General features: G+C 35.6%; 1 protein-coding gene and 1 long non-coding RNA gene across 4 annotated transcripts; one reads left to right on the top strand and one right to left on the bottom strand.

The window, feature by feature from the left end:
• Positions 1 to 1,340: 1,340 nt before the first annotated feature.
• LOC116181950 lies at positions 1,341 to 3,067 on the bottom strand. 3 transcript variants are annotated; one of them, XR_004147383.1, is made up of 6 exons: positions 2,925 to 3,067; positions 2,524 to 2,861; positions 2,339 to 2,473; positions 2,038 to 2,288; positions 1,572 to 1,731; positions 1,341 to 1,440 (listed from the first exon to the last, which is right to left on the bottom strand). It is a non-coding gene; the product is annotated as an uncharacterized LOC116181950 (long non-coding RNA). The 3 variants fall into 3 exon arrangements; XR_004147384.1 differs by having other exon boundaries at positions 1,341 to 1,449; positions 2,038 to 2,473; XR_004147382.1 differs by having other exon boundaries at positions 2,038 to 2,473.
• Positions 3,068 to 13,771: 10,704 nt separating this feature from the next.
• Positions 13,772 to 18,336, top strand: LOC116181948. Its single transcript, XM_031502402.1, has 7 exons — positions 13,772 to 13,898; positions 16,344 to 16,561; positions 16,615 to 17,025; positions 17,072 to 17,268; positions 17,318 to 17,412; positions 17,938 to 18,124; positions 18,325 to 18,336. Exons 1-7 carry the CDS (start codon positions 13,873 to 13,875, stop codon positions 18,334 to 18,336), a joined length of 1,146 nt encoding a protein of 381 aa, XP_031358262.1. The 5' UTR covers positions 13,772 to 13,872.
• The last annotated feature ends 4,223 nt before the right edge of the window (positions 18,337 to 22,559 follow it).

The following is a 22,559-nucleotide window of genomic DNA, read 5'->3' as shown; positions in this document are numbered from 1 at the left end:
CTGCTCATACTCGAGATCGACATTAGATAAGACAGGAGATTTTGGACATTCCTCTACTTCCCAAAATTTTTCAAGCTGTGCCTGAATCTCTACATTTGTTTCCAAAAAATACTGCTGCTTATTTGAATTAATGTTAACCCGTCCCGATAAGATCCACCCCAATTTTGTTTCTTGTAAGGTGGGCATATTTCTTCCCCGTTTAATTTGATTTGAACCTAATAAATCTAGAAAAATTTCGGCTCCTATTAAAAGGTCAACGGTGTCTGCCTTATTAAAAGTCTCATCGGCGAGTTGAATATGTTCAGGTAGACACATTTGGGTGTCGTCAAAACTAAATTGTGGTATATTTCCTGTAATTTTTTCAATTATTAAAAATGATAGATCCGTTTGGTAGTTTGAATATCGCGATTTAAGAGTGGTATGGGTTTTTTGAGAAATACTTGAAAGTTTACCGCTTATTCCTGCACCTTAATTAAATAGTTGGATCCTGTGTATAACTAAACTGATTAAATTAAAACGTGCCGGTGCATTAAAAATGTTTCCAATTATAAGAATTGTTGCTGTATTTACCATAATACTTCCTTATACAATTCAGCAGCAATGTTTTGAAGAAAGTTCTCGTACATGTGAGTTTGAAAATGCAGTCGACAAAAAAACAATCACAGTTCCAAATTAAGTGTGGAATGTTCAGGGTTTAAACAGACATACGGACGTGCTCATCAAACTATCAATATGCGACTTCCCAGTAAACAAATACTATTACTTACATACTACCTCAATTTTATATCACAATGTTATTTGTTATGTAGCATATAACATCTCAAGTAACCTATTTTGATATCTAGATGTGATTTCTAATGTCACACTCAATACTACATGCAGTTTATATATGGAAGACAATACCAGAGTGAAAATAAAAAGGACGTAATAGGAAGCAACGGAAAAATATAGTACTTCTACCATTGCTTCCTATTCGGCGCATTTTTTGTTCTGGTATTCTCATTACCACTGAGCTGATCCTCAGCCAACTTTTCTCTATATGTGTCATCCGTTTCTTTGTCCATTTGTTTTTATACTTAGTCTGTGTACGTCCTTACTTAAATGCACGCTGAAATTATGGTATCAAACTGTGACATTTTCAGGTATTAAGGAATAACAAATCTAAATCGTTTAGAAGTAATGAAATGATGAAACAAATTAAGAAATTAATTATTTAAACATTTATTCTGAAGTCAACATAAGTAAATTCTAGTTATAACTCAAACAATATCGCATACATAACAAATTTTTAAAATAAAATTAATTGTGAAACGCGTAATTTGTAACTACATTATTTTTTATCCCTCTGAAACCTCTGTTTTGACAGACGGAACCATTCGCATGCATTCCTCTCCACGTCGCTCAACTGTATGAGGTTATTGTAGCGCATCATAACTGTGTCTAAAAATACTTGCATTTTATAAACAAAAAATAACTAAAAATTTCTAAATGTCAATTGTTATGCTTGTCACATTGAGAAATGCTCGTCAATGGGTAACGAGCTTTTATAAGTTATAACATCAGATACATACCTACTATGATTTGCATGATGCAAAGGTTTTGTACTTTAAAATTACCGCGCAACCCGAGCCAAGAACAATGAGTGCCTAGCTCGTTGGTAAAAGTACGTGACAAACATCGGTTGATATTGTCTTTCGGATCCCGGCCTCCTATATTTTTCATAAATTGAATCTAAAAAAAAAACAAATTTGGATCCGTGTAATATCTTGAGATATACAATGTGATCAAAAATGAGTGTCTGTGGAGACACCTTTGGAATTTTTGTTTACATAGAACTTCCAAAAGCGACTAGACGGACACTCATTTTTGATCGCCCGTTATGTATATATACACTTTATACCAAGAAAGTAACCAGAAATCAAATATAATGACAAAAAAACAATAAACATATTTCACGCAGCAATGTGCTAAAAATGTTATTTTAATACTTAGCAACATCTTAGTAAAAGTTAAATAAACCGCTACCCATATACTTACAAATGATTCTTTTAAATCGGGGGATTGGTTCAATTCATCTTCAAATTGTTTGAGCTTATCAAGATCAACTAATGGTAGCCATTTACAAAATTTTTCCTTCTGCGAAACATTAATCTCACCCTCTTTGAGAGACATGTTTCTTAAAATTTTATAAATATCATTAATGCACTTCTGGTTTTCCAAACATATGTATTTTAATCTCGATTTTAATTGATCAATAGAATTATGTAAATCTTGCACAGTAATATTGCCTGAAAAAGAGCAACAATTTTATTAGCTACACAGAAAAAATAGCATCTACCTTCAATATGAACTGGCAGCTCATTGATGTTAACAGTCTCTATTGCTAAGGGAGCGCCTACCGCTGTATTTTCTTGAACTGCAATATATTCAGTGCTATTGACATAATCGTCCACTGCTGCACCATAATTAAAATCTAGTTAAAAAAAAGTTTAAATTTGTGTCAATTGTATAATTAATATTTACTTGTTTCATTTGAATTCTCGGATAATGTTGATAACGGCTCAGAAGCAGAAGAGCACACTGTAGTACCACGCAGAATGTCTAGGAAAGGTAAACAATTTTCAATATTATCTTCAGTAACAAACCCGATACCTTACCAGCTTCGTTGTTCCCTAGCGTTGACCTTGTTGATGGTGGCATGCAACCTGGTGATGATGGTGGGGAACATTCATCGCTACTTTCATCTGTAGAAACCTGCTTTTTGGTTATCTTTCTATGACCTCGGCCCGCAAGTGTCACGTCCTCCTGTGTTGAAGTGTATTCGGGGTTTTCCGCTTTTTTCCTCGCACCTTCCAAAGTACCTTGAAATGGAGTTAACAATTTTTTGATTTTATAAATTGAAATATAATTCAAGAGAGACTTACTGGAATATCCTTCAACTTCGATGTCGTACAACTTCCACTGTTCATTTGGTTTTTCACTCTTCACCATGTACGGACGAGCATTCAGGCTATTCGGCCACCAACATTGACGTTTGTCACTTGTTAGCCAAACCGAAGGCACCTCCGAATAAATTTTTTCAGATGTTAAATAAACTATTGCGTATTTTTTCTCCAGCTTCTGTAACATAACATTTTCAAAAATCTTATGGTAGATCAGTTGCCTATAAACCAGGTACCAACTTACCCATTTTCTAAATTATGTCCTATCAATCAAGGACGTCTTCTTCTTATCACAGGAATTTTTGCGAAATAAAGGAAAGGTGGTGGATAATTTTAGGCAGAGAGACAGATTAGAACGTTGATTCCATGAGACTACTACCCAAATTTGTAAAATATAATTAAATATTTTCTGAATTATCAGGATTTGTTGGGTAGTAGCAAAATAGAAGCAGTATTTTGTTCTGGTGCTTAACAGTTAGTAGCGTTTTGCTTCTTACCCATATTTTGGGATTTACGGAATTTTAGGCCACATGTGTCACCACTGTGGGTAAGATAAACTCCTTATCCTCATATCATTAGTTAACGTGTTTTCCCTTTTAGCCAATATTAGATTAGAATTTATTTAATAATAATAATAATAATAATAATAATAATAATAATGTTTATTTCCAATGAACATCATATAGTACAAAAGGAAAAAGAAAAAGTACATTCAGATTGGAAAAAGGATCACATTCAGTGCGATATGCACTGCTCTTCCATGTGGCCCTACATCATGAGATATGAACTTGAACTAAACATGGTATATGGACAAATACATTAACACTCACACGCAAATCACTCCTCAGAACTTCCTAAACCAAAAATTTATGTTCAATACAGAAGCCCCTTAAGCCACAATAGAGAGTTGATCATCTAACAAAAGGAACTTTACTTGTCTTTTAAACGTAGTCATACTTAAACTACGTAGAGTTGGTGACAATTTATTAAAGATGTTTGCAACATTATAAGAAAACGATTTCTTAAAGAATTCGGTAGTATGCTTTGGAATTTCTAAAAGGCCCCTATGCCGAAGATTTAAGTTATGTACATCTGTACGATAGGTTAAACGTTGTGCAAGGTAGGAAGGGGTTAGAGTATTTATTACTTTGTGATATAGGACCACAGCATGAAGAAATCTCCTTTCCATCATATTTAGCCACCCAGCTTCCCTCACTTTATGAGATATGTGATCTCTACGTTTGATACCATATATGAACCGCAAACACGCATTTTGTACCCTTTGTATTCTAGTTTTCGTCGACGAGTCTATACAAGCCCCATATACAACATCGCAGTAATTAAAAAGTGATAAAATAAGGCTATCAGAAAGATGAATTTTTGTTTTGACATTCAAAATGTTCCTGTTTGGGTATAATCTCTTAAGTATTGAGTACGCCTTACGGGTACAAGAATTTACATGATCAGTAAATTTCAAATTATAGTCAAATCGAAGTCCCAAATTCTTTGCTACGTTTTGTACGCTCAGTTGATTGTCACCAATTTTTATGGCAATGAAGGATCTTACTTTTAACCTAAGTTTCCATATATATTTCCATATAAAAAACCATCGTACCAAGTTGTAACAGCCATAACATCTAGGTAGGTAGCTGTTGCCCGAGATGAAGTCGCTTATCGACTATTCTATTCTAGCTGTTTTAATTTTTTCCTTTAACTACGAGCATTCGTTGTCGACTGCACCACTCACACTCCTTCCACAGTTCCACCAAGGAATCAGGAGCATTTCTTGCTACTGAATATTTATTCAACTACGCCAGCAGACCGCAAAAGACCTCGGACTCCAACCTACGAAACTACCCCTCCCCTACGAAGGCAAAGGTCAGATCTATTACACTTATTATGTACATTACCATCTAAAGAAGACACGAAGTAGAATTATTATCATATCACCTCATTCGTAATAATCTTGTGTTTCAATTTTCACCACCAATTTGTCAGGGTTGAATTCGTTGGGTAAAGGTAAACGTTAGGTTATGTATTTATGTGTACCGGGTTATACAGGGTGCGGATAAATAGCCGGCTGTTTCCCAGGACCCGTGAGGAGCGCTCTTAATTATTCTTTGCATGTTGTATGAAACACTGTAGGTGAAGTGGTAAAGGCGAATTAACCTCTCTTTTTGCTCGTATAATAACATATTTTCCTATTTTGTAGACTACATATCGTGGGGTTACTGCCAAAACAAGATAACTCAATTTTTTTTATAATTTGAGTTAAGTACACTACTAATTTCAGAATAGTGCAAATTATATACTACCAAAAGGAGATAGCTCCAAAGCAAGTCTAAATTGTGTTTACACATGCGCCGAATTAAGATAACTCCATTATAGTAATAAAGAGTACAGCAAGAACCAGTCAAATGCAGTTCAGTAACCATCTAGTCTGCAAAAAGAACGTATGCGGTATGTGTCACTTATCCTACTTTGCCTGTTTAACTTTGTTCCATTTTGTTACAAAGTTGACTGCCTAAACAAATTATATACCACTTATCCTATTTTCGCTGTTGCAAATATATGTCCATAACCGATAACTGCCACTTATCTTATTTTAACTGTACCAGTATACACCTATTCAAACTACCTTCTGACCTCACTTGTCTTGTTTTGGTTGTAATAGTACTTACGAACATGTGCTCAACATAACCTGCATACGGCGGTGTTTCGGCTTAAATTTAGTGGTGTATAGTGAGTTTTTTTTTAAATTGCTAGCGTTCAATTCCAAAGAGTTTCATTATTACTTTAAGTCGTTGCCTTAGGCAAAGTGTGCCAAAGACACAATCCCAAAACCTGGTTTAGAAGACACTGATCCAGAGGATTTGGAGATAGATGACGCGGAAGAAAATTAAATTGATGTTTTTTACGTATACCTAATTTTCATTAATAGTTTTATTTTATTGTTTGTGTTTTGCATTAAAAATAGTTCCTTCTAAATTGGTGTACTCTTTTGGTTAACTCCTGAATGATTCTTAGGCAACCTGCAAAAATAAGATAAGTGCCCATTTTTTTTAAATAATTTTGTTTATCAAATTGTTTCTTCAGTTGATAAATACAAATAATAACATATCATTACAATTTATTTTTATTATAGCATATGCATGCTTGAATACTACTTTAATAATGATTCGCTGATTTATCCTGCGCATAATAAGTTACAAATCCACTTTACTCAAAACTTCAAACAAGTGACTTATCTTGTACCATATTTAAAAGCACTGTAACAATCTAAGGGACCGTGCAATTTAACATCATTTGCTAAATGTATGAGATTATGAACATTATATGTTACATTCTCATTTCCATAAAAAAAAGGAAATTTTTTGACAAAATAATGCAATAGTTTATTTGCGTAATTAATGTTCTCTATACTTTGATTAGGTGAGCATAGAAGTCTTATTGCAACGACAAAAGATAAAAAATGATTATAACATTTTGAAGTAAGAGCTTTTCTTAAAATAACGGGGCCTATATACAATAAAAACAACCGAAATTCTGTAGCCTTCCAGCGATCAAGATCATGTAAGCTCCTGGGTTTTCTTGTAAATTCACTACTAATAAATTTGTTCATTGCAAGATGTAGATTTTCTATTTCGTTAATCTGATTTTTTTTCAAACGTATCTCCATATTACCCTTAATCCATATTGTAAGCAAGCGTTTTGTCACTCCCAATAATACAAGATACATATAATCTAGTGGGAATTGGTTTACCATATCTATGCTTAAAGATTCTAAAATTGTGGTGCCTTTATGATGTTCAATATTAGTTCTACTCCTAAATGATTCATCTGTTCTTAAAGTGGAATTAATTTCTAAAAAAACCACTCTTCTTTCAACATAATCGCCTTCACATGTACACTTTGAACACCCAAAGTAACCCGTATGGTTTTTAGTACTTGTTACAAACGCTTTTGCAGGGGCATCGCAAATAACACAATTAAGTTTGACAAAAAAGGTTTTACCATGGACACATATGCCATTAGTCTCAAGGTGCTTATATTCTTCGACAAATAGATTCAAAAATTCATTTACATTTGTTGGCTTTTGGAATCCATGAAATATTCCAATTACAAATGGAGCTGTATATAAATCACTGTCCTTAAGTAATAGATCACCTAAGATCGGCCAGAACTGACTGCCGGAGAACTTAGTTAGAGGCAAACCATCAATATTAATGTTTAATTTTATCTCACGATCGTTAACAACTAAAGAAAAAGTGCTAGGAACACTTAAAATACGTTTTATGTGATCTGTTAAGCCAATATGCACATACTGGCCACCATCTATACCAGTAATCTTTTTATGACAATTTAATGGGGTTTTCATTAATGTTCTGGCATCGTGGGGTAAATCAGAATGCTTGTGTTGATGTAAAACAAATAATAAATCATTGATAAGTTGTTGCGAAGCATTATGTTTTCTAAAACAACCTGCTAGATCATTAGAAAGTGATGTACATTCATGTACAAATTAAAAGAAAAATAATAAAATTGTACAATAACTTCCCTTTGATTGATGAACTGCAGCACCAGCAGATATGGGGTTATGTGCAGACGCTGGGCAACGAACTTCGTATTTTAAGACGAAAGATAAACCACAAAATCAATTGTTCCCGATTTCAATTTATAATTTTTAATACTGTACTACTTGCTATTCTCCAAACAAAATAACCACCAATAAACGAAAACGTTAAAGCCGCCAAAAAGTGCATCAACATCAATGAAATATAACCAATTTATGTAAAACGGTGCCTTATAAATGATCTCTCTGGTATGTAAAGATAACCAAATTGTTTACTGGGTTAGGGTCTTCTATTCCCGATTGCGATGTAGGGGCGACTGTATGTACCGTGAACAAAAAGAAGAATCGCTACATTATCAAAAATGCGGGTACTTCTTTTATTTATACCAAAGATGATACCGAAGCAAATATTTTCAAGTCGATTAATGGAGAATTTTGCGATGGCGAGGAAAGGTTTACGACTATCATTGAGTTTAGTAGATATCCATAGGTCGCTGGTTCATATCCGGCTCGAAGGACCAATTTTTGTTTGGTGGTGATAATGTATAATAAACGTAAAACTTTATTGGAATGGACTGTATTATAAAATACGTAAATACGTAGTTTTAACAAAACAACCTCTTCTTACGAAGAGTAAAATCTATCTGCCACGCGCAGGTAGCGTCCCACAGACAACCCTTACTACCGCTCAATTTTGAACCTGTTTTCGGTGTGCTGGTGACTAATACCTAACAATTTGTTTCTGAGCCTGTTTAAAAAAAATATCAAAAGGCAAATGACACTTCCTCATAGGAACCTTTTAAGATCTATAAGGTGGGTCCGACAGATTTTCACTGCGACGTTTAGTCTTTGAGAAACCATCATAAATATTTTTTATATGGACCGGAACAAAGTACATAAGTATTGAGTAGCATTTTTTATTATTACGAAAACAACGATGTTAAAATAAGAAAAACGCACCCTTTGGTTAAGGTCGAGATTAAGGTGGCAGATCAAAATTTTCATTTGCAAAAACGACAAAACACTTTAATTCCATGAGGAAGAACTAGTTTAAGAATCCGTGGTATGTTCATCAACTCCCTCCTTTCCAACGGCGTCTTCTGTTCGAAGGACGCTCCCCCTGCGAACCTCCACGTATCCCACTTGCCATCGAGAAATACTGTTTCACTTGCACGCAGGTGGGACACACTCCCGACGCATGTCCTTCCCGCATCCCCACTTGTCACCGCTGTGGTGAAAACCATCGCGCCTCCCTATGCAAATCCCAAGCAGTCCTCAAATGCAACAATTGTGCCGGTCCTCATCCAGCTTACTCCTTCGAATCTAAACTACGCCGAGTTCCTGTTGTCACCTCCGAGATGGCCCACCTTCAGCTCCCTCCTCCATGCTCTACCGACACCGATTTCTCAGGTTGCGACTCCCCGACATCGAACACTTCCTTGGCAAATTTTTTTCCCGAGAGGCGTGGTGCGAGCATCGAAATCGAAGATAGTGCTTCCCTGGTCTATCTGCGAAGATCGACACTGGCCACCATCTTCGGGCCTCACATGGCCATGACTACCTCCGGCCACATTTAATTAATAGAACTCTTCCCCTTTCTCTTCCTAACTCCCTCACCCTACATACAATGGAGCTCGTCGTAGGAACAATTAATGCCCACAGTGTTTACAGCAAACGCAACCTGATTAAGAACCTGCTCCCTTGCGACAACATATCCATATCCTTACAGTAACAGAAACCAAACTTTCTTCTCGTGTCTCCTTATCCCTTTTCATTTACCGCTACCATTCGAAACAGCCCTCTCGGCTCAGTCCGAGGAACTGGAAACCTAGTCCACCAACATTTCGCCGCAACCACCTTCTTACTACCACCACCCATGCCAATGGCTCTATCTTATCTAATCTACTAACAAGTCCACTGCTTTGGAGAGTAATGTCAATCCCACCTTTTTTGGTTCTTCGAACCGGACTGCTACCTAGGCACCTCCATTACCTCAGACTATCTACCCTTACTCATTAAAACTTCGTTTACCGATCCACCATCTTCGCCACCTGATCACATCTTACGAAAAGATTTCAAAAAACACCAATTGGATCGTGTTCGCCGAACACGTCTCCACCCACCTACCAACCCTCGACTTAAACCTCCCATCTGAGATCGACGAGGCGGCAGCGTAGACGCCTTCAGTTATCTCCGAGGCCGCTAATATCACCACCCCCAACAAGACTAGCCTCAACACTCTAATTCGACGAGAAACAACCCGGGTTGATAAGGAAGAATGGGCCACATCTCAACTCGATAAACAACTAGAACCGATTCATCCTTTCCGGACGAACTCCCACCTAGTTGATTCCCAACATCGCATAATCACCTCCGACCAGGAGAAGGCAAATCTTTTCGGTTCCTTCCTCCAAAACACCTTTACAACTCCTGAAAACCACCATTTCGACCAGATTTTCAAGAAAACTCTCGAGTTTGACTTCAAAATCTTTCAAAATGCACCTCTCTTCCTAACTACAATCCCCTACTATCGTCTATACTACCCACTCTCATACAGAGTACTCTTAAAAAGGACAAGAACAGTGCCCCTGGTCCTGATTGACTCAACAAGCTGATTCTTGGCCACCTACTCCCCGATGGTCTAACCCTCATATCCCAACTATATAATAAATTCCTTCAAACATCCTACTTTCTCCTGGGGCTGGAAAACCTGTTATGATCCCGAAACCGCTTCACAGAATACCTTGAATCCCAAAACCTTCTCCCATGCACCCATTACGGGGCCGCTCCACACATGACTCGTTGTCACTCCACACCGACGCCGTCAAATCCTTTAACCTAGGAAAATGCACCCTCGCCTCGTTCCTGGATAGAAAACAGACATTCGACCGTATCTGGCACGCCGGACTTATCCGCAAAATTCGCGACCTAGGAATTTTCGATTCACTTACACGGCCGATCCTTTCCTTCCTCTCCTAGAGATCGGTGAGAGTCAGGATCGGGAAAAGCCTCTCCGCTCTCATTTTCACCCTCCACCGTTGTACCCCAGTGTTCAACACTTACCCAAATCCTATACCTAATATATATGCTCTAGATACTCCTACCCCAGGTTCCGGCAACGTGGTCGTCAACCTGTTCGCTGATGAAACGGCCCTCTGGGCCACGAGTCGTTGCAGTAGGGAGCAGAAATTATTCGAAAGGCTCTCTTTTTTGTTGTTATTGATTAATTAATATCACAGATTTAAACACTAAACTCTGAGTTAATATTAACTGTAAAGAAAAGTAGAACCTGACCCATCTATATAACATCTGCACCAGGCCGCCGACAAAAAAGAAGGGTATTAACTTAGTGAGGATACAAAAGTAAAAAAAAAAGCCTGCGAAGACGTTAAACGATCAAAACCGCTTTTTGGTGTGGGCTAGGAAGCTTTTCTGTCAAGCATTTGGCACATTTTCTTGTAGAAAAGGGCGTGGTGTAAACGGTAATAATTAATAATATGTGATTTAATTTCTCCTGTTGTATTACATTAACATATGTACCTAATGTTACTTACTATTAATGTTTCCTTCCTACTGATACATACATTATATAAGTATTACCAACTTTATGGCAAGCGTGTCCGGTTTTATATTAGGGAAGGAGAAACTATAAATCAAACTTCCATTCGAAATGGGTGTACAGTAATTTTTCCTTTATGGCAGTTGCAAAAGTAGTGCTGCAATAACAATGGCAGATTTACATACGCCCCAAGCCCTCGTTAACGCAGGGGTCAAATTCATATCTACGCGTATGCCTATTATGAACACGTGCCGGTCGTAAAAATAACTACGGAGATAGCAAATAGTTGGACAATTAATAATTTTGTGAGCGGAGAACTGACAATTTAATGTATCGTACATCCATTCGTAATTTTATTTCAGTATATTGAGTATAATGCGTAAATTTTTAAAATAGCGAAGAGAGAAAATGTAAACATTTATACAGGGTGGTGTATTGAAACCGAAACTGTGTATGTATACATCTGGACCGGTCTTAAAATACATTCAAATAATAATTCGATATTGGTCATGTACACAATGTACACACATGATTTTCTACTTAGAGTACTTTTAACGCTGACGATTTCCTTTAATCTTTATAATAATAATAATAATAATAATAATAATACTTGATTTTAATCCGTGCGATTAGTTAACCAGGCTAGACCTGAGTTCTCACAAGAAACACCGACCATAATAATAATAATAATGCCATTTATTAATCACGTACAGTTATTTTTACAATAAAACATTGTTTACTATACATATACTGTGTACGCAACTAAAAGGGCGAAGTTCAGATGCTAGTGACGAAATTCGCCCACAAGCCCTGCTCATTATTATTTATTGGCATGCTATTGTAACGTAAATATAATTACGTATCTACAAATTACCTAACAATACATTTATAAGTCTAAAAATGGAATAATTTATAACAGTAATTATTATTTATCACTTACTATTTATAACATAACACAAGAACATCGAAATTGGAACTGACTCGACACACAATTCGGTTTTTTTTTTATATAAAAAACAATATTCTTTCTAGAATGTTCTAGAAGAAATACGCCATACTTCTGGGAAAAACTGCGTCACATCCGCCTTCGTTCTTTATCGCCCATGACTCATATTTTATGGCGCCTCGATGTCTATCATGATTTCTGGAATATTCTCTACACTGTGTCTAATGAACCTACTTCTGAGATTCTTTTAAATGTTATGCTTTTCATCATTGTGGCTGAGAAAGTAAGTATTTGACATAACTGGTAAGATTGGTAAATCCAGTGTGTTGCTCCTACCTTTTATGACAATCTTTTAGTAAGAGAACCTTGTTCCTTTGTTCGACAGCACAAATGAAGAGTCACCGCCGAAGAACCACTTATGTTTCCTATACTTGTACACAAAACTGTGTAGTGAACGGATATAGGGTAATTCAATTTGACGTACATACATAATTAATTTAATAATAATAAATGTAATATTGTAGCATATCTCGACAAAAGGCGTCACCAAAATAATTAATTTACCACAGTTTAACTTGTCACATTGATCGAGTCTATTCTTCATAAAATTACCAGCATTTTCCGTGATTATTACGCATTGTATATATTATAATGTGCACAAATTGAAATATAACACTAATAACAGTCACTTCTTTTTATAAGTGCCCATTAATGATCCACTTCGGAGGCGAATTCTGCTAATGGAACTTCGCGTCTTTTTATCACGATTCGCCTAAAATTAGAATACTGTAATTTACACCGAACATTGAAATCAAACAGGACAAGGTGAAAAAGAGCGAAAGGGATTTCCTACAACTTGTTATAAAGAATTAACGGCGATTGGCTACGCCGATGGCTTGTTAATAACTGGTAATTTCGAGTGTGAATAGAATCAAACGCAGTGTGTGACTTGAGCTGTAATTAGCAGCCGTTAATGAAGCGCCGCAGTGATATAACGTCAAAGGCCGCCTCTATCATTATCGTTATATACCTGTGCTCCATTAATGCTCCGCCAAGCAATATTCCCTAGGTCTTTGTTATATCATTATACATGCAGTATGCTCGTAAGGCGTACACAGATCAAAAGAAGAAATAAAGTTAATGAGTCAAGGAAAATTTTGAATAGTTGCTTTTAGTGAAAGATGTTTATTTCGAACAAAGGACTCTTTTGTAATGACGAGAATTCAAGCGTCGTGATAAGGTATTTTTTATGCATACAGGCATTGTGAGATGAGCACTAAACGAACACCTACGCAGTATGGAGTATCAAATTTTCCCCCTGGAATGTTTTTAACAGAATGTGATCTTACAAATTGGCTGTAATTCTTTATGGAAATTCTAGCCATACGCTGAATATTACCTTCTACAGCTTAGTTGTAATAAATGTTGTATGCTTATAAAAAAACGGTAAAATAACAAGTTCATAATTACCGGCAGGTTGTAACGTTTAGTTCTTACCCAGCTAGAGTCATTTTACTTAGTTCTTTATTTTTACCGTTACACTTTCTTTTGCAATAGTTGTTTGTTTGGCCGACAAAGGCCATCCTATTGTTAGAAGTTTCTTTTACCTAGTTCTTCATCTTGTCGCTGGAGTTTACGCTTTGTACCTTTCTGCACTTAATTTTATCCCTTTTTAAGTATTACGCGCAGTTGTATTTCTTTCCCCTTCAGTTAAGTTTCTGCCGTCACATTGCGCCGGACCTTGTTGAATCACGTGATTCGTTAGCGATTGTAGCGCCATTGCCATACGCCATTGCGCAGTGTTGTGTAACGTGATTGTTTTCTTATCATTATTTATTATTTTAGTTGACTCATGAATGAAAAAATGGAAATCAAACAGTAAGGATCGTTTATTCGTTTACTTTCTTTCGTTATAAGTAGTATAAGGTATAAAACATAATATTTATTTATTCCCATATGACATAACCTCAGATTCCTTGAATTGTGTATACCTTATAACATTTTCCCGGTATTTTCTTTGGCATAAGTAAAACCAGTAAAGTCGTTAGGTAATGTAGGTACGAGTGTAAATCCGAATTTGTTTTTATAGTGATAATAGCTCGTTTGTATAAGAATGTCACGGCAACCTGTATTTAAGAAACGCAGTGAACGACAAGAGTATCGCAATATCAGAAAAAAAGTGGTGGACACGATAGAATTGTCAGTTTTAGAACATCCTCCGAGTACATCTACTTCATTTTCAAATAGCGGGTGTAGTGATGACCGGGAATATGCTCCGAGATCTCTTTGCAGTACGTTAAACTCGGTTGGCAGTATTCCCAACTTAGATCAACAATTTGAGGATGAATCTTTGACTAGCGATTCTATTGATAGTGAAATAGAATTAGGAGGTGAAGATGGAAATGTATTAGTACACGAATCCGAGATACAACCTATAAACTCTGAGTTCTTTTTACGAAATTGGTCAACGAAAAATAATATTACGCATACTGCATTATCCGAGTTATTGACATGGTTTTCGACAAATCCTGATATATCGAACCTACCTAGAGATGCTCGAACACTTATGGGCACGCCCGCAAAATGTTGTGTCAAACAAATGGGGGATGGCCAGTTTTATTACTTTGGTTTATCCACTTCCATTATAAAAATCTTTGAAAGATACAAGGACTTTGAAGCGGTTTATTTATTAGATTTTAATATAGATGGTCTTCCGATTTATAAAAGTACCAATAGTTCTTTCTGGCCGATTTTAGGTAAAATAGCGAATCATCCTACAGAATCTCCTTTTCCTGTAGCAATTTATTACGGCCCATCTAAACCTCCATTGGAAGACTATTTACACGAATTTGTCAAAGATTTGGAAGCGTGTATCAATAATGGGATATTATATAAAGATCGGATATTGAAGATTAAAGTTCGTTACTTTTGCTGCGATGCTCCAGCATCAGCATATATCAAAAACACTAAAGGCCATAACGCGTATTTTGGATGTTCTAAGTGTTGTGTGCGTGGACAGTATATGAACAGGAAAATGGCATATTTGGAACAAAATGCAGAATTACGGACTGACGAATCATTTGATTTAAAGTTATGTAGAGAGTATCATAAAGGAGATACTCCATTAAGTAAATTAGGAATTGGGCTTGTTTCTCATTTCATGATTGATTATATGCATTGTGTATGCCTTGGAGTCATGAGAAAGTTGTTGTTTCTGTTGCGTGATGGAGGTCGTTTACTTCTTAGCAAAGGAAACTGCAGATTATTGAATGAACGCATACATAAATTAAAAAGTTTTTGGCCAATAGAATTTAATCGAAAACCTCGTTCCTTGGAAGAATTAGAACGGTGGAAGGCAACCGAGCTAAGACAGTTTTTGTTGTATATTGGAGTTCTTGTATTACCCGGTTTAGTTTCACCTCACATTTACAGCAACTTTTTACTTTTAAAATGTGGTACCACAATTTTATTGAATGGATATTTAAATCGAAACTACAATCAGTATGCTAATACATTATTGCGGTTATTTGTGAAAGATGCTGTAAATTTGTATGGTAAAGATTTTGCTGTGTTTAATGTGCATCAATTGATTCATTTAGCTGATGAAGCCAAACATTTGAGTTCTTTAGAAGATATTAATTGTTTTGCGTTTGAAAATTATCTTTACACCTTAAAAAAACAATTGAGGAAGACAAATGCGCCATTGCAGCAAATTGTAAATCGAATGATGGAAAAACAGAAAAATGACATAAACAGTGATGACATGCCAAGTGAAAACATGGTTTACTTAATGGGCCATGGGCAAACGAAATTCAATGAGGATACTCAAGAAAGTGAAACAATTTATACCAAGTTGCACTTGAAGAGATGCATTGTTACAAATAGTGCAGGAAATAACAGTGTTTTTTTAAACTCTGGGGATCTACTAAAAATTCATCATTTTGTTTCAAGAGACCATCAAATTTATGTTGTAGGGACCAGACTATCAATAATTAAACCATTTATAGATTATCCAACAGATAGTACATATTTGAAGTTATTTTTAGTTAAGGAGCAAGCAGAGCCTCTTATGTGCACATATCTTGTTGATTATATCTCATGTAAGAGTGTCATCTTACCATTTGAAGAAAATACTTTTGTTTGTTCCCCACTTTTGCATTTATATATGCAAAATTATTAATTATTATATTTTAACTATAAAGTTTAAGTTATTTATTGTGAAAGAATACATTCAAGGGGTCGAAAAAAAATGTTCACATTTGAAACATTATTTTAGTTTTTAGTTTTGCACTTGGTGTGTACTGTACATATTGCATATTATAGATCATTCATTGTTGTGGAATTTCCCAACGAAAAAACTGTAGCTGGTACCACCCCAATGTCAGTAATTCCCGAAACATGGCTTACTCCAAATAAAAAAAATTGCTACTGGCCGTTCTATCTGCGTACAGATGCTGCAATTAACAAGGCAATCTTTAATTATGCTGCGCCAAATGTACCCCAATGTGCCAAGTGTCCCATAGTGGTGAAGTATAGAACAGGTAAATATTCAATTGCCAGTTTTGGTTACTATAGTGTTACCTAATTGTTTTAGGTTACTATCAAAAGGCCAAGGACAAAATGGAGGTTTTGGAAAATGCCTCAAGTGTATCTTCGGACAGCGATGTTTCAAGTCGGCGTACCCCGAAGCCGAACTCACAATTGGACGACTACATCCAGAATTTTTCAGACGACGATGCAGATGGAATACCAACTGTACCGCCACCCAACATTGTAAGAATAGAAACACATCAAACCCCACGACCATTAGACCATTTTGAGTATGTCGAACAAAACACCTTGAGAGCATCTCCTTCAGTTCAATCGTCATATATGCATAATTCTGCCGTCGCCCCCAGTATGACCATTAATCTAGAACCGAGCACATCGAGGACATATGGACCGACGGGTATCCGGCGCAGCCCGTCCATACATACAGTATCGCTTAATAGTAGCTCAGTAATGGGTAAGTTCCTGTGTGTATTAATAAAATTGTATCACATGAATTATAGATATTTTGCAAGGAATCTTAAAGACACAGGAGCAAATGAGAAAAGATATAAGGCACATTTTACATATCCAACTGCAAAATAATGAAGGGAATCACTCGAATTTTATAAGTGATGAAAAATGGAGAACAGTTTCTACAATTGAAGAATTAAAGGAACTGAATAAAAAATTAAATTCGGCCGAGAATATGACTGAGGCAGTAAGTAAAACAGTATTAAATGAATGCTATTCTAATGTATAAATTTCAGATTAAGACACTACAACTGATTGGGGGGAAAGATTTATCCGACACTTGTAAAAGAGTGTTGGGTAAAATACTTTCAAACAACGAAATAGTCGAACAGTTTTTAAAAATATCTTTTCAAACAAAAATTATACTTATTTGAAGATTGGGCTTTGGGTTACAAAGTGTCCCCCACCTACTACTGAGTGATCTAATTTCGCATGTAGTTAATTGAAAATGTTGCAAATAAGAAAAAAATATTGATTTAAGTCGATATTATGATTAAATGATCACAAAAAATTCGATATGTCGATCATGGTACTCAAATCTGCAAATTCGATTCCAAAAATTCCGTGGCTGCGGGTAGTGGGAAAATGCTTTTTAAATGGGATTCCATTATAATAAATAAGTATTATTGCAAGTATCGTATTTTTGAGTTTAACTTTGTATGTTGTTAAAAAAGCTTTGGCCCTGGTCCAGGATCCAAGATGGGGAGCTCTATTTTCAAGACAATATTTTGATGAGGACAAAAACCTAACTGTAAACCCATATCGTCCTAAAACTTAGACACTAAAAATAATTATTTAAGAGACAGAAAGAATGTAATTTAAGAAATGCAGTTTTTCGACCTTGGAAAAACCATAGGTCAAAGTCTATGGTCACGATTTTGGGAAAACCCGAGGTCAACGTCCCCGAGACCAAAGTCCAATGCCACGACCTTGAGGAAAACCCGATCCCACCATTTGATTTTACAGAGTTAACTTGTTTCGAATGCGAATGCGTACTAATTTCAGATAGTTTGCGGATGCCGGATGTACCAGCGTGCGCGCGGGTAAACACCATAACTCTAGACAAAAGTTCAAGGCTACGACTTGGGAAATTCCAAAGTCATGACCTTGGGAACATTCTCCGAATCTTAAATAGAGTGCAATCTAGTTTTAAAAATTGGACGACCCAAGGGGTAGTTTTAGACGCCGTTTAAATACGGTAAATTGTATTTTATATTTGTATTAAATACCGCGTCCTTTTAAGGTTAAACCGTAAATTGAAACATCCTCTGCGATCCAATTATCTTGTAACTACGTGCAACGTTTAAGAGGAATGTTTGTTTTGTATATTGATTTGCCATCAAAGTGGTGGATTTCCTAAATTTTCAGGTTGGAAGCAAGTAAGTCCATTTGACAAAGGAAATTAGTAAAGTTGAGCTAGCCGTGATAAAAAGTAGAAACTTTAATAATGCGATCTGGTATTTCCTCACCCTAAAATGTTCCAGCGTAACATTGTTTTGAGAAATTATAGATAATACGGATTTCGTTATATGACTGGATAATCGCTACTATTATTTAAGTGAAGGCAACAAAAATTAGTATAAATAGAATAAGATTCTTCTTATTCTTCTTTTAGATGTTCACTGGTCATCACAGCGTTGCGGTCAAAACGCGTATTTTTTTATAAAAGTGGTTTCTTTGTGTTTGAGATTCAGTTTCTGATAATTCAGATCAAGGCATATTTAACAAGTTAAAAAGTAATCGTAAACGATTTACATAAAGCGCATTTCCACTTGCATTCATTTCCCATTTGTAAGATGCAACTTCTGTTAAAATCGTAAAAATCCGGCCACAAATATGATAGATAGCGCTGCACACGGCCAATCCATTTTTGACGTGCTAATTCAATTTCAGTTTATAAGAAGAATTTCATTTCAATGCTTTTCTAAATAAGAAAGTTGGAACTGCGCATGCGCAAAACCAAATTTTCAAGCTACCGTTAGATTTTCCTTTATTCCAAGTGCCTATGTATCAATTTATCAAATTTCATTTAAATTCTGCCATAAATAAAAAGTTGGCACAGCGCATGCGCAAAACCAAATTTTGAAACTGGCGTTTGATTTTCTTTCATTCCAAGCGCCTTTGTATCAAATTGCATTTGAATTCTTCCATAAATAAAAAAGTTGGCACTGCGCATGCCCAAAACCAAATTTTGAAATTGGCGTTAGATTTTCATTTATTCCAAGTGCCTCTGTATCAAATTTCATTCAAATACTTTTATAAGAAAAAAAGTTTGCAATTCGGTTTATAAATGGTCGAGATGCGAAAGGGGCACTGTGAATTTTGAATCGATTCGACTCAACTTTTGGCATTGGGTATTATATGGCTAAGGCTATGCCCATATTGAATTTGATGCAATTCAGTTCATAACTAACGGAGATGTAAAAGCGATCGGACATTTCTAAACAAAGTTATCGTTCACACGGACAGATAGAGGGACAGACAAGCAAAGGAACAGACGGACAGACCAACAGAAAGACGACAGACAACAATACGAAATTATAAATGATCTCTAGGGTCGTTAATAAATGGCAAAAGTGTAAAATTACGGAACATGTAAAAAACGGTTTGTTGGTTTTTTTACAATAACTCTTTTAGCAATAAACGCAGAAAAAATTCCTTCCTTGGTGCAAGCCTCGACACCATAATGAACCAAATAGCGAAAAAAGTAGAACAATAGCTCCTAAGATAAAGAACTAGAAGCGTCTCAAAACGAGCGGACGGACGGACAGCCGGCCGGACGGACGGACGGACAAAGTGGCCACAATAGCGCATTTTTTTTTGGAAATGCGCTAAAAAGTCTAACATGAAGTGGTTGACATCATTACAACGAAGATGACAGCAAGTTAACGACATTTTAATATAGGAGCAAACTATCCATTTTATTTTTTATACGTAAACAGATAGATGAGTTCTGAGCACCACGCATTTATTGCGGATCTTCACTTTAAGCTCCGAAATGTAATTTATTCAAAGTTACTCTACCGTCATTTACTGTTGAATAATTACCGAAAGTGTTTCTCTTTTAAATTTCAAATTTACTGTAAATATCCCCGAAGTACGGTATTAAGATGGAAGTTGCAGCAATATATCTCGCACAGAATCTAGACCTTATATTCTCGATCTTTACACGTTTATTACACAAATGGTGATATATATCTTTAGCTTAAGTTTAAATTAATTATCGATCGGCTTGTCGCTTGCAAAATATACGTACTACTTCTTCAAACTTTACTTGCTGATACCAGCCATAATTTAAAAAAAAGTTCGATGGCATAAAGTATAATCGAATGATTTTTCACACCAACTTTTGAACTTGTTTATTTTCCAATGCGCTGTAATACGGTACGGTATAAAGGGAATACGGGTTGTAGTCAGTGATATTTTTCTACTTACTTTCTACATATATGATACATTATTAGCTATAATAATAATAATAATAATATTTATTAGTATTTTAGTGCGGTTCTTGCGAAAGCACTAAAATAAACGTCAAAAGATTTACAATAAGCCAAATACGTTTTAAACTAAGGTTTTACAAATTGATAGAATTCCTCCATATTATAAAAACAATTTGACACCAATAATTCTTTTAAATTTTGTTTATAGTTTATTTTTTTCGAGGATGTATTAATAAAACATGATAGCGAGTTAAAAATTTTAGTTGCGTTGTAACAAAAGTTCTTCTCAAAAAGTGATGTCTTGTGGGATGTTGCTTGTATCAATTTTTTATTTCTAGTATTATAGGTATGATCAGCGGTTTTGAAAATTGATTTGTGTGCGTAAACGTATGAGCAAATTTCCAATATGTAAGTATTCACCACAGTCATGATTTTCAGCTCCTTAAAGTATTCTCTACAAGATTGTTTGTAGCCTAAGTTGCATATTATGCGTATTGCACGCTTCTGAAGCCTCAGGATTCTTTCCACACTATGACAATAGCCCCAATTGATAATATTATATCTCACGTGAGAGTGAAAGTAGGAGTGGTATACCATCAATAATACTTCACGACTACATATATTTTTTAAAACACTAAGAGTGTAACAACATTTTTGAAGTTTCAGGCAGACAGTATCAACATGCGGGGACCAACGAAGGTGAGAGTCAAGAGTTAGTCCTAATATTTTGGTAGACGAAGCGCATGGTTGGCCTAAAATTGAAATAACACCGGCAGGATTTCGAGTATGCGTAAAGTGAATAACACTAGTCTTGCTATGATTAATAATTAGCTGATTATCTTTACACCACGTACAACATCTATCAAAAATGAATTGAGTTTTATTTGCCAAGGATTCTTTATTTCTAGATTTAATTAGGATGTTAGTATCATCCGCGTAACATGTTACAAATATTTCGTCACTTTTACATTTACCAGAAATAAATGATGGAAAATCGTTCACAAATACGACAAACAAGGTTGGACCCAGGATAGAACCCTGTGGAACTCCAGATGTGACAGATACACAAGTTCTTCTTTCCCCCGATGGCATTTCTACAATTTGAGTTCTATTTGATAGATATGATTCAAATAAACTTAGAACATTCCCACGGGCGCCATATTTGTACAGTTTTTCTAGTAGTAAATTGTGATTCACCGTGTCAAAAGCTGATGAAAGGTCTATAAATAAGCCCACAGTGCTAATTCCTTTGTCTACCGCTGTAACAATTTCCGAAACAAATTCACACAAGGCGGTGTCGGTCGATTTATTTTTTACAAATCCATGTTGAAAACGATTAATAATATCAAAACGTAAAAGGTAGTCCCTTAATTGTGAATTAATGGCATGTTCAAAAACCTTTGAGAAGCTCGATAATAAGCTTATAGGCCTATAATTATTAATGTAGTGTGGATCATTCTTCTTGAACAGCGGTTTTACCAGAGCACACTTAAGTTGCGTTGGGAACACTCCGGTCACAAAAATAAGATTTAATATAAAACACAGTGGACTCGCAATTGCATGTTTGCATTTTTTTAAAAGATTTGAAGACACTTCATCACAACCATATGAAAAAGACGATTTAAGCGCATAAATAATAGAGATTATATCCAAAGGAATAATGCTACAGACAACTGCGGCACAGAATGAATTAAATTTGATTTGCTGTCTGTGTATAATTTAGTAAAATGAACACTAAACAAATTTGCAGCTTCCTGATTATTCACTAGACTGCCTCTGTCATAAATTTGTATTTGGGTTCCTTTAGTATTATTTCTATTGGCTATTAACAATATCCCATGTGGTTTTCGTTTTGTTATTAGAATTCAAAATTTTGTTATTATAATATCGCTTTTTTTGCAACAAGAAGTTGCGTCTGATACAACTTATGAACGTAACGGTGAGCTTCTTTAAATCCTATGTGTAGTTTTGATAAATCACTAAACATTATAACCTTCTTTTTAAGTTTCAGTAGATCACTATATTTATCCAAGGACAC

Source organism: Photinus pyralis, unplaced genomic scaffold (assembly GCF_008802855.1).
Source record: "Photinus pyralis isolate 1611_PpyrPB1 unplaced genomic scaffold, Ppyr1.3 Ppyr1.4_unclustered_Scaffold3030, whole genome shotgun sequence".
Taxonomy (NCBI): Eukaryota; Metazoa; Arthropoda; class Insecta; order Coleoptera; family Lampyridae; genus Photinus; species Photinus pyralis.
Note: the sequence above shows the minus strand (reverse complement) of the source record. Positions and strands in the feature narration are given on the sequence as shown.